Source organism: Stigmatopora argus, chromosome 20, assembly GCF_051989625.1.
Source record: "Stigmatopora argus isolate UIUO_Sarg chromosome 20, RoL_Sarg_1.0, whole genome shotgun sequence".
NCBI classification, from domain to species: Eukaryota; Metazoa; Chordata; class Actinopteri; order Syngnathiformes; family Syngnathidae; genus Stigmatopora; species Stigmatopora argus.
This window is the reverse complement of record NC_135406.1, coordinates 11,250,261-11,262,830: the sequence shown is the minus strand read 5'-3', so window position 1 is coordinate 11,262,830 and position 12,570 is coordinate 11,250,261. Positions and strand designations below refer to the sequence as shown.

Here is a 12,570-nt window from a genome sequence, read left to right as displayed (position 1 = left end):
CTTTCTCTTTTTTATGTTTTTCCCGTCTGAAGGCAAAATCTTCGCCGCTTGTATATGACGTCATCGCCACTCGCTGTTACAGATTATAGTACTATATAGTGAGCAGTTTGCGACATCTAGTGGTTCATGATTGTAGCACGTTCTCAGTTCTACCCATAATGCTACGCGCTGTTTGTATTCAATTGAATAAAGACACAATCCGGAACATGGTGTCAGGAGTGGCTGGCTAAAACTAGAAGCAATGGCAAACAATGTGATTCCGGCGCCAGAGGGCATGAAAATGTTCGGGGATTTGCCAAAGAACTGGGACATTTTTCGTGCTGAATTTGAGGACTCTGTGTTAGCCACAGGGCTAAACGAGAAATCCACGCCCACAGAGGGGTTAGGCAGTAGCCCCACCCAGTGCTTAATGTCAAGGAGGCTGAAATCCTCTACCAGTTGCAGACAGCCTACTCCAACCACATGTGGTGGTCGGAGTGACTGGCAAGTTGGTGTGGAAACGGCGGACGGCGAAATCGACTTACGACAGATCCACCATGGACCCCACAGAGCCAAATGTGGGAGATCAGATCAGAATGAAGCCGCTTCCGGGTGACCGCACCGGGAGATGGCCATTGGGCCAATGCATTCAGAAGGTTGCTCCTCGTTCATTCGTGGTGGATGTTCACGGCACTCTCTACACGCGCAACTGCGTGGATCTACGAGTGGCAGAGCGCTCGGTGGAAATAATGCCAATAAGGGGGCCGGAACAGGGACATGTGACTGGGACATCAGCCCGGGCAGAGACTGCCCATGGGTCAGGCCATGGGTAATCGCACCGTGCGGAAAGCCCCAGTGCCCCAAGCAGTCTGGCTCCTCGCACCCCGTCTACACCGGCACCAGGACGATGCCAGACACCGGAGAGACGCAGCAACTCACCAGGCCAGGCATTCTACACACTTTATGGCCGCCTCTCACGGCCACCGCCTAAACTGAATTGGTGATCGTAGAAGAGCATACATGAAAACATGGGTTCGACTAGGGTGTAGGCTGAACGCTGCCCTTACTAAGTCCAGACCCATGCATACATAGACAATGACAGCACACACACGAAGAAGTTGCACAAGAGACTTTCAGTTTGTTGTTCGATTGTTGAAGAAAAAAAAGAGGAAAAAATGTGTCATTTTGTTAGCACAAGGGTTAATGTCAGGAATAAGCATAATACAAGAATAATTTATGTTCAGAACAATATGTCATGGTGGGCAGCAATGTTTAATGTGACTGAAAGGTTACTTTAAAGTTACAGAACAGCAGTGGCGGGCCGTCAGGGCCTTCAAGGCAAAGAGATATGTCCAAACATTCAAGACCGGAATGAAAAAACTTGCCAGCCTGCCCTGCAGCATCGAGGACAAACTTTCACTATTTCTGCTACAGTACCGGACTACTCCCAACTGCACCACGGATCAGTCTCCAACGGATTTATTTCTCAAACTTGTATATCTCCGTAATACAGCAGGAGGAAGAGGTAACAAATGGATTCCTGGACAAGTGGTTATACAAACAGGACCTTTGTCGTATCAAGTCAAAGAAAGAGATTCTGACACTGTGCATCAGCGTCATGGAGATTAGCTACATGCCAGAGCTCAACCTGCAATGACTGAAATAGACACTGCGACATCTGAACCCGATCCACACTCTGAACCTAATGAAGTGAACACACCCACGTCAGAACCTAATGCACACTCGGAACATAATGAAGCGAAAACACCCAAGGTCACTGGGGATGTACCAGTGTATCCATCGGTTCCGTCTGACCCGCCTTTACTGAGACACTCAGACCGTGCGTAAAAAAACAAGCAGATATCTGAATAGCTAAGTAAATGATACATGCTGCTGTTCATACTGTTGTTTGCATACTTGTTTTTTTTGTAAAAACTTTGTTATGAGGGAAACGGGTTATTTGGAAAAAATACTGCTTTAAATTTAAGAGGGGGGTGATGTGGTGTATTCCAACCTATTACGCGCATGCGTCCTTTGGTGTCTGAATGGTTGCATCCTTGGTTCAAAGTAAAAGACGTTAACGGATGATTGTGTCCTGGCTCTGTTCTTCAATACAGTACAACTAGCTAGCAGTTATCAAAGGCGCCGCCATCATCAGAATCCACGTGTGGAAATGTCGGCAAGAACACGACGGCCAAAGTTCCAGAAGGAACTTTTTGACGTCAAAGGATATAGACTAGAACAGGGGTCGGGAACCTTTTTGGCAGAGAGAGCCATAAAAAAATCATATTTTCTAATGTTATTTGTTGAGAGCCATTCTCAGAATTGAAAAGTAAAAATACATGAACATGTGTGATTTTTTTTGTCATTTCACCACTTTTAAAGTACAAAAAGTCTGAATTCTTTTGACAACATTGTTATACTGTTTCTAATAAATTATTATAAATGACATCATGCATGCAGAAGAGTAATGAAACACCAAATTATGATTAAAGTGGTGGTAGAGGTACTGTCAACACCACAGTGACGCCCTATTAGTGCGTTCAGGACTCAACTCTATCACCAGTGATTTCCATATTTTACTTCACAGGTTAGTGGAGAGCCATATGCACCCATGGAAAGAGCCACATATGGCTCCCGAGCCATAGGTTCCCTACCCCTGGACTAGAACAAGGGAGTCAACCTCGGGTTGGTTCGCGGGCCGCATTAACGTCAACTCGATTTCATGTGGGCCGGACCATTTTAGATGTAATATTTAGATAGTTTTTTTTTAAAAAAGGGTTAAAAGAACTGGATCAAAAGTTTTTTTTATAGATCTAAACAATGTTTATTTGAGTTAATTTTACTTAGTAAGGAAAACATCTTTACATCATTTGTTTTTAATTTCAAAATGAAACCAAATCTTTTAAAATATGTTCCATATTAAAGTGGAATTACAGAAAATATTTTTATATAATAATTTCTAGATTTTACAAAATGCTTCTTGAAATGAGAAAAAAATGGTTTAAAAACAATTGCAATTAGTGATTTAAAAAGGGGAAAATCAGGAAACATGACATACATCGATAATCTTCATTTGATTTTGACCCTAAGACAGAACGTCGGCACTCATGATTTACTTTCTCGGGCCGCACAAAATGATGCGGCGGGCCAGATTTGACCCCCGGGCCGCCACTTTGAAATCTGTGGTCTAGAAGGTGGGTTGACTTTTTATTTCCATCAATTCCCTAAATGTTTAATGGAAAAATGTTCTTATGAGCAGCCTCTCGGGTCCGCTGTATGCTCATATATCAAAATCTATCTCATATCTCAAGATAAATATTTGCTCGAAATTTTACTGGTATCTCAAATTGCTCGCATGTCTGGGCACTCGTATGTCGAGGTATTACTGTACTGTAATAAATAGCTAGACTGGCTGCCTCCATATACAAACTTTACTTACTTCTCAGAAGTGAACATAAGGTCGACTTGATTCCAAAACAATAGAAAGACTGTGTAACCTAAAAAAAAGGAAACAAATACAAAAGGAAAACCAAGCTGGATTCTTCACAGGAGTTTAAAAACCACCTCTCCAGCCTGGCACACAAAAAAGGGCACTCGTTCCCGCCAATAGTTACATTCACATTCAGAAACAAATAAATAAATGTATATTTTTAAATAGAATTGAACCACCATCTTCCCCTGTTGGCAAGGATTAATATATTAAGACTGTACCCTTTACAGCAATTAAGCCATATAAAATGCATGCTAATCAAGAACTCCAAATTCATTCAATAATGTGAATAATACCCCAATCTAGTAGTCTTTTGCAAACATTTAACATTACATTCCCTTTGTAGTTTGTCCTATAAAACTTTCTTACTCAATGTTTTTCCAATAGTTACACATAAAATAAAAATCTAGTTATATTTCTATCAATTATCCCCTTCAACATCAAAAAGATAAAAACAATTTACCGTAATTACAGACATGAAGTTACCGTATTTTCACACCTGTTGAAAGAAAACAATCTCTTATATAATAATTTGTCAAATTGTTCAAATTAATGTATTCATTAAATCTGAGCAAATAACGCTTCACTTTTTTTGTTACCTTTGAATTTGGAAGGCTGATTTTGTCACCAAAAAGACCCAAAAAGTATTTTTCACCAAAAAGAGAGCTTTATTGAAACTACCAAAAAGATGACACGTTAAGTTACAGATTAAAAAGTGTAAACAAGATTTTCAGAATGAAAAATACAATTATACTTCGATTACAATGATCTTTCATACAGAATTTGAAAAAGCAAGCAAAGCCGTGATTGGCCACTGCTTATTACAACACATTTGCGTCTTTTAAGTCTATCCTTACGACAAAATCTCTGGCAAGAAGCTGAGCAGGAAAAAGGTTTCTGACGTGTGGGTAATTGTGTTTTTAAGATATTCCTGCCACAAATCGAGCAAAAAAAGGCCTTTTCTCCTCTGCGGGTTGTTAAGTCTTCTTTTCAGGTTCCCTTATGTGAAAATGTTGGAACATTAACTACGCCTGGAAAAGGTTTTTGAATTGTAAAGCTTTTTAATTGGGCTGTTGTAGCGAATCTGTGGCCACAGACTGAGCAGGAAAACATTGTTCCCCAGTGTGGGTTATTAAGTGTTCGTTTAAGCTTCTCTTATGGGAAAATGTTTTACCACAAACTGAACATGAAAATGTTTCTTTGCCAGTGTGGGTTCTTGTGTGTGTTTGTAAAGCTGGCTTTTGAGAAAAGGCTTTACCGCAAACTGAACACGAAAATGGTTTTTCACCCGTGTGGGTTCTTGTGTGTATTGTTACACTTCCCTTCCGTTTAAATGTTTTACCACAAACTGAACACGAAAATGGTTTTTCACCAGTGTGGGTTCTTATGTGGATTTTTAAGGATTCATTGTGAGAAAAGGCTTTACCGCAAACTGAACACGAAAATGGCTTTTCACCAGTGTGGGTTCTTGCATGACTAATTAAGCTTCCCTTCCGTGTGAATCTTTGACAACAAACTGAACACGAAAATGTTTTTTCACCTGTGTGTGTTTTTGCATGACGAATTAAGTCTGCCTTCCGTGTGAATTTTTGACCACAAAATGAACACGAAAATGGTTTTTCACCAGTGTGGGTTCTTGAGTGTATTTGTAAAACTTGCTTATGAGAAAAGGCTTTACCGCAAACTGAACACGTAAATGGTTTTTCACCAGTGTGGGTTCTTGTGTGTATTTTTACATTTCCCTTGTGTGTAAATGTTTTACCACAAACTGAACACGAAAATGGTTTTTCGCCTGTGTGTGTTCTTGCATGACTAGTTAAGTGTCCCTTCTGTGTAAATGTTTTACCACAAACTGTACATGATAAGGGTTTCTCCCCAGTGTGGCTCCTCATATGCGTTTTCAAAGAAGACTTTTTCCCAAAAGTTTTCCCACACTGAAAGCATTTGCAAAGTTTGTCACCACTGGGATTTTTCTTAACATCTTCAACATCATCATCGTCAGAAAGCAAGTCGTTGCCATCTGATAAAGGAGCAATTAAATTTTCTGCTCGCCATCTTTCTGTTGAGCTGCCGCTCAGAAGCTCCGCCCCTATGTTGGCCGCGCCCAGATCATCTTCACTCTTGAAAGGCTCACCAGTTGCCCATTTGACACATTCCTCGTTTTTGATTGGAGGTTGCTCTTCTCTTTTGCACTGTTGAGGGAACTCTGGCTGCTCCTCCTCTTTAATTAGGGGCCATGTTCCTGTGTTTGCAGGTTCCGCCCCTCCACTGGCCACGCCCAGAACATCTTCCCTCTTCACGAACTCACCAAGTAACCAGGTGAAATGATCTTCCTCCCTTTTGATTGGACGTTGCTCGTCTCCCATTTGTTGTTGAGGGAACTCTGGCTCCTCCTCTTTGATTTGGGGGAGCTCAACTTCCCCTTCAAGGTCAACACACTCATGCCCATCAGCACCAAGATCATTTCTGAAACCTGCAAAGACACAAAGATAAATGATTAACCATTTTCCAATTATAAATGACTGAATTTCTTGTTCACAGAAATGAAACCAAACGGAAAAGGGCGCCACACATTCATTCCGTCACAATGCAGTACTTACTACTGTAGTTTTCTAGTCAACAGCAACATGAGTTGAAAACTGTTTAGAGCTGCATTTTTCAAAGTATGGCACTTCTTCACTTAAAATTAGTCAAATCTTTTTTGGAGCCTTTTCATTGTAAACATTCTCTTTTATGTTTTAGATTTTAATTTAGTTAAAATGCTTTCGCCAAAGGGGAGGCATTAAAAAAACATTATCTTTTATTCAGTAGCAGGTCTATTATTATTTGGGGGATTAATGAGATGCCGGATTCCGGCTAATGCCGGAGCGATCGCTAATACGCGCAGTATAGTATATTACTTCTCGTTGGCTGCTCATAAGAACGGTCAGGGGCACTGGCTCTCTCCCCCGCAACTCCTCGTGTAATATCTCTGGTCGCAACTATACCTCTTTGTAACGTCTCTGCGAGCACTGAGCGTTTTTTTCATTTTACGTTTATGTCAAAATGGCTGTTTTTTAAAGATGTCTAAAATGAGCTAGCTGCAAACACCAATATTATCCGTCAAAAAAAGTCGTAAATGAAATAAAAACATCTCCATGACTTGGCACCAAGCATAACGACTACGACCGACCAAACAAAGACAAAGCTCAGAAAAAGCCACAAATTAAAGTATAGTAAAAGCTTCTGGCCTCCTTTTACAATCTGAACACACTAAATTTGATATTTTTCAGTCACTTTTTTTACATCACAAGTAAATAAACGCCAACATGTGAGCAGGACTCTTTCACTCAGTCAATGGCTAAACTATCTCAAAGTTGAAACCAACTTACCTTGAAGGATTTTCATTGTTTCCAAAAGTTTGTCCAAATGAGTCTCGTGTCTCCAGATGAGTCGAGGACGTCCAACTGCAGCATCTGACTGTTATGCCATCCTCTGGATGCTGCATATTTGCGCAGTTGACATCAAAGAGCAAAGAGCCACGCGCTTTATAGGTGACATCAAAGAGCAAAGAGCTCCTGGTGACGCCACTCGCTTTGATCTCCATCTGGACCGTAGCCCCGCCTCCTTTGGACCCCGATATATGATGGAGGCACTTTAAGCCATTTATTTGTTCTCACAAATTCAATTCATTTAAGCAAATAAGGGAATGATTAGTGGGAGTTGGTACATTTTCGTTGAAGAACTTCGTCTCTCGTGATTCAATTTGGCAAAACAGCAATGGTTCCTTGATAATTTGTCGATTTGTTCTGCGCTTGCGCGTATTGCGTCGCCTCCTTTTGAGCCGCAACCTTCTTCATGGTGACTTATGTCGTAAATTCAAACCTACGAAAATATTTTTATTCAAACCATATGTCAGACCATTTGAAGGATAATTATTTCCTATGTTCGACTCTCTTGTTTTTAATAAACCTAATGCCACCGAAAGAAGTGACGCTCGAGTTGCAGAAGTGACGCAATGTTCCGCGCATGCGCAACCCCGAAAGTCAAGGTTCCGTCCCCAGTCACAATCTTGTCGTGACCGTAGCGCGCCAAGTTTTTCCTCAATTTCCACCACTTAACTAAACCCACGCGTGGCCGATGTGTCTTGCTTAACTACTCTTCCGTCTTAAGTTTCAGTCAACATCATCTTTAAGGCGTCTAAAGCTTTGTTGAAGCTTTGCGGCCTACTTTAGTTTAGCCTGCTAGCATCAAAGGTGCCTCCATCAGAATTCCCGTGTGGGAGTGTTCCACGAGGAACACTCGATTGTTTGCAAAATAAGGCATGCAAAAGTTGTTCTTCACAGACTCGAAGGTGGGTTCACTTTTTATATTTATATATTCTCTCAATGTGTTATAAAACGGCTTTTTTTGTGCGCTGCAATTGATTTATTTAAAAATTCTCAGGTCGACAGAAGGTACAAGCTTGATTTTAAGACAATAAAACAGTACAAACAAAATCATGCAGAATAAATCATGGGAAAAGTACAGATCATAACAACTATTTCCCATGTTCATACTGTAATGCATATAAAAATATGAAATCAAAAAAAGGCTATATATATATATATATATATATATATATATATATATATATATAATGTTTCCTTTGTTTAAGAACTCTAAAACCAGCTTTTTTTCTCCCACTTATTTCAATCCAAAAATATATTTCAAAATTATTGATTTAGAAAAATAAATCGATAAAACTGAATGTTGGCTCTTTTTCCATTTTTTTTTAATGTCAACAAAAAAAGAATAGCTGTCATTTTTCCTTTTTAATTAAAAATGATTAAAATTTATATTTGATGCTTCACTCTTTTCTAAAAGGATTCCAAATAAATTAAAATCTCAAAAATACAAGAGAATATCTGCAAAGAAGAGGCTCAAAAAAGATTTGGAAAAACTTTAAGGGCCTGTGAGGTTACTTTACTGACCAATAGACCTTTTTTAGTGAAATACACTTCAAAAAAACGTTTAAACCCCTTTGGCTATTGATGAGAATACTACAGTAGTCCTATGTTGACAACATCACAAATGTATGGCATCCTCTTCTGTTTAGCTTTGTTACTGTAGCGACCAGCATATTAGTCCTTTCTTTCCAGCCTAACCACTGCAAATATAAGTATAAGACTTAATTACCAGTCTAACATAAAGAACCTCTAGATAGAATAATAGACAGTTTATAAAATATATAATTTATCTTGGGGTCTTTGCAGGTTTCAGAAAATATCTTGGTCCTGATGGGAAGGTGTCAGAGTTTTCTGGTGCCAAAGAGGATGTTGAGCCCCCTCAAATCGAAGAGGAGGAGCCAGAGTTCCCCCAAGACAGAGAGAGAAGAGCAACTTGAAATAAAAAAGGAGGAAGAAGATGTCACCTGGTCAACTGGTGCGTCCTTGAAGAGAGAAGATGATCTTGGCGTGGCCAGCGGAGGGGCGGAGCCTGCAAACACTTTAACATGGCCCCAAATTAAAGAGCAAAAGAGAGAAGAGCAACTTTCAATCAAAAAGGAGGAGCAGCAAGATGTCACTTGGTCAACTGCTGAGCCTTTCAAGAGTGAAGTTGATCTAGGCGTGGCCGGCAGAGGGGCGGAGCCTCTGCACGGCAGCGACTCAACAAAAGGATGGCAAGAAGAAGCTTTTATTGCTCCTCCATCAGATAGTGACGACTTGCTTTATGATAATGATGACGATGAAGGTCTTAAGAAAAATCCCAGTGGCGGCAAACTCTGCAAATGTTCTCAGTGTGGGAAAACCTTTGGTAAAATGTTTACTTTGAAAAGACATTTGGCAACCCACATTGGGCAGAAACCGTTTTTGTGCTCCGTTTGTGGTAAAACATTCACACAGAAAGCAAACTTAGAAAGCCACACAAGAACCCACACTGGTGGAAAACCATTTTCCTGCTCAATTTGTGGTCATGCTTTCTTTCAAAAGCAGGACTTAATCATCCACACAAGGACCCACACTGGTGAAAAACCGTTTTCGTGCTCGATTTGTGGTAAATCTTTCTCTCTCAAGCACAAGTTAAAACTCCACACAAGAACCCACACTGGTGAAAAACCATTTTCGTGCTTAATTTGTGGTCAGACATTCACATGGAAGAAAAGCTTAATTAGTCACACAAGCCCCCACACTGGCAAAAAAACATTTTCGTGCTCAGTTTGTGGTCAAGCCTTTTCTCGAAAGGAACATTTAAAAAGGCACACGAGAACCCACACTGGTGAAAAACAATTTTCCTGCTCATTTTGTGGTCAAGCCTTTTCTCAAAAGCAAAATTTAAGAACCCACATGAGAATCCACAAAGGGGAGAACTCCTTTTCCTTGCGCAGTTAACAACTTCACCAGAACTGACTTTGGGTTCATTTTGTAGTTCTATTACACTTTTATATTTATCCAAACGGATTTGATTGGCATGTAACTAAATTTATCTGGCAATTGATATGTAACTGCCACATTTTAGTTTCACTGTATTTTTTTGTGTATTTTAATGTCAGTTTCACCATACCTCCTGTAGTGGGTGCAGTGGCGCTTGAGCGAGCGTACGTTTGCTAAATGGGAAGATAATTGCAGCAGAAATAGCGCTCTCGGTAAGAGAAAGGCAGCACGAGACAAGCTCAGCCAGAAAGTTGCAAGCTAAAGTAATATAAAGAGAAATAAAGAATAAAACCCAGGCTAATTCCTCTTGGTACTCAGCCAACGAGGTGTTTTGTCAATTTTTGTGTATTTATTTTATTTCACAAATTGTCTATTTTTTTAAAGCTAATTTTCGTTTTTGTGTGTTATTAGTTATCTAGGTGTTATTTGTAAATCTGCCAATATGGATTCAATAAATTCATCAGTTTGAGAAAGACACTTAGTACTCACAAGTAAGAACTCAATATTGCAGAAATGTATACCAAAACATGACTTTGAGTCACATATTAAGGCCCATTTTGGAAATTGTTTAAAAAGTCTCCTGGGTTATAGACGCTGGAGCAATTTTTCTTTTTCCAGTATGATTTATTTAGTTCAAATGTGCATTTTCAGTACTCATGATTGACAGTGACACATTGCAGTTGTTTTTCCCAATTGTTAAAACAGAAAATCCGAATACATAACAGGTACGCTAGTGGACAGCAAAACAGGTACGCTAGCAGCTAGCATAACATACGCTAGTGGCTAGCATAACATACGCTAGCGGCTAGCTTAACATATGCTAGCGGCTAGCTTAACAGGTACGCTAGTGGCTAGCAAAACATAGGTACGCTAGAGGCTAGCATAACATAGGTACTCTAGCGAATAGCACAACATAGGCACACTAGCGGATAGCATAACATATGCTAACGGCTAGCATAACATATGTATGCTAGCAGATAGCATAACATACGCTAGTGGCTAGCATAACAGGTACGCTAGCGGATAGCAAAATATAGGTACGCTAGCGGCTAGCATAAATATGCTAGTGGCTAGCTTAACAGGTACGCTAGCGGCTAGCAAAACAGGTACGCTAGAGGATAGCATAACATAGGTACTCTAGGGAATAGCATAACATAGGCACACTAGCGGATAGCATAAGATAGGTATGCTAGCGGATAGCATAACATAGGTATGCTAGCGGATAGCATAACATACGCTAGCGGCTAGCATAACATACGCAAGCCTAGTGTCATGCTAGTGCCTTATCGGATGATGCGTCCAATGTATTGACAAAAAACTGAAAATATACCCTCAAACGAGACTGCACCCTATCACAAGGTGCATTTTATAGTTGTGAAAATACAGTATTTGGGATTTATTCATCAACACTGCTTTGTCTACAAACCTCCTGGGACTTCTTCCATGAAGATCTTGATGAAAGAGTCCTCGCTGAGGGAGCACAGATACTGGACGATGTTCCGGTGCTTCAGTCGCTTGATCAGGCAGATTTCCTCGTGGAGCGGCTGGGAATATTTGTGTTTGTTAGTGGCTGTCAAGTGGAAGGACAAACAATCCACTCACGTGCTGTCCTCTTCTGGAATCTTCTTGATGGCTGCTAACGTCCCTGCCGGCATACACCACCCAGTACGTGCCTTTCCCGAGCACCACTTTGTCTTTGTTTTCGTTGGTCTCATACACGTACTGGGAAGGGAAATGCGATAAATTATTCTGGATGGCCATTTAAGATTGAATTGTCTCTTTATGGTTATAGAACTATACTTCCATTTGTAAAAGTTAGATTCAAATGTGAAAAAAGTGTTGTCATCAGGTTATGCACTTTTTGTTTAGCGTCTTGGGCAAGTAATTACTCTCAAGAAGGGTTCTATGTCACTTGTGGTTAGCTTAGCTTTTAGCGTAAAGTCAAAAAGATATCCATGAAAGAGTGAAAAATGTGACCACAATGCTCAACTATAAATATTTTGTGATGTGTTATTATATTCTAATATTGATAGACATACGCCAACTGTGTCTAATCTCGTATTCGCGCATGCTAGAAATTAGCATGAAAAGCTAAAGTTCAGAACGTTAGCCCACTAGCATTAGCAAGGTAGCTCAGTCAACTTACCAGACAGATAGACAACTCTGTTACAGCATTTTGTTGATTCTATTTTAAGAGTTTTTACATCTTTATTTGGAGATTTTTGCACTTGTGACGACTATTAAGAGTAATCATATTGTCATTTTCTAAAGGCTTCCTCATTGGAGGCTAAGCAAAGTTGAGAAACACTGTTCTGCCCGCTTGAGTATGAAGACAAATTTAATTTCACAACAATTTGGGAAGGAAAGAAATGTGGTGGGAACAAACCTCAAGTATTCCCTCACTGAGATGATTCACATCCCGGGTGGCGTCTTCTGCCTTGTGGAGCAGATAACTTACCAGATCACAGAAAATGAGGAAATATCAAGACAAGACGTTATGTTATGGCAAAATAAGTTGTATTAGGCAATTTCAACTACCACGGAGAGGTCATGGCCCATGTGGGGGTTGAACCCACGACCTTGGCGTTATTAGCACCACACTCTGACCAACTGAGCTAGCCGGCCATTTGCAAATTGGCCATGATTTTTGTGTGATGCTCGTAAATGCAACAAGTCAGCTCACTAACTGTTATGTTACGGCAAAAG

The 12,570-nt window shown here is 40.2% G+C and overlaps 3 protein-coding genes and 1 non-coding gene across 5 annotated transcripts in view; 1 reads left to right on the top strand and 3 right to left on the bottom strand.

The window, feature by feature from the left end:
• The window catches only part of LOC144065511 (uncharacterized), a 63,870-nt gene that overhangs the window by 38,198 nt on the left and 13,102 nt on the right, over window positions 1–12,570 (bottom strand). Inside the window, exon 2 of one of the 2 annotated variants that reach the window (XR_013297189.1) lies at window positions 5,810–5,945. The exons of the other annotated variant lie outside the window; for it this stretch is intronic. The gene's annotated coding sequence lies outside the window, so the exon portion shown is untranslated. Of the gene's footprint in view, window positions 1–5,809; window positions 5,946–12,570 lie in introns of those variants that run through there. 2 annotated transcript variants of the gene reach the window in all.
• LOC144066117 (uncharacterized) lies at window positions 4,118–6,859 on the bottom strand. The gene is made up of 2 exons (XM_077589463.1): window positions 6,844–6,859; window positions 4,118–5,492 (listed from the first exon to the last, which is right to left on the bottom strand). Exons 1-2 carry the CDS (start codon window positions 6,857–6,859, stop codon window positions 4,534–4,536), a joined length of 975 nt encoding a protein of 324 aa, XP_077445589.1. The 3' UTR covers window positions 4,118–4,533.
• LOC144065617 (uncharacterized) lies at window positions 7,366–10,341 on the top strand. Its single transcript, XM_077588607.1, has 2 exons — window positions 7,366–7,805; window positions 8,707–10,341. The coding sequence occupies exons 1-2, from the start codon at window positions 7,776–7,778 to the stop codon at window positions 9,820–9,822; spliced, it is 1,146 nt and encodes a 381-aa protein (XP_077444733.1). The 5' UTR covers window positions 7,366–7,775; the 3' UTR covers window positions 9,823–10,341.
• On the bottom strand, window positions 12,416–12,489 carry trnai-aau (transfer RNA isoleucine (anticodon AAU)). The gene has a single exon. It is a non-coding gene; the product is annotated as a tRNA-Ile (tRNA).

What these genes read in the sequence shown, in the direction of transcription:
- LOC144065617 (XM_077588607.1), top strand. Translation starts at nt 7,776, where the DNA reads ATGCAAAAGTTGTTCTTCACAGACTCGAAG. An exon ending in TGTTCTTCACAGACTCGAAG is followed by an intron (nt 7,806 to 8,706) that starts GTGGGTTCACTT and finishes GGGTCTTTGCAG; the next exon opens with GTTTCAGAAAATATCTTGGT.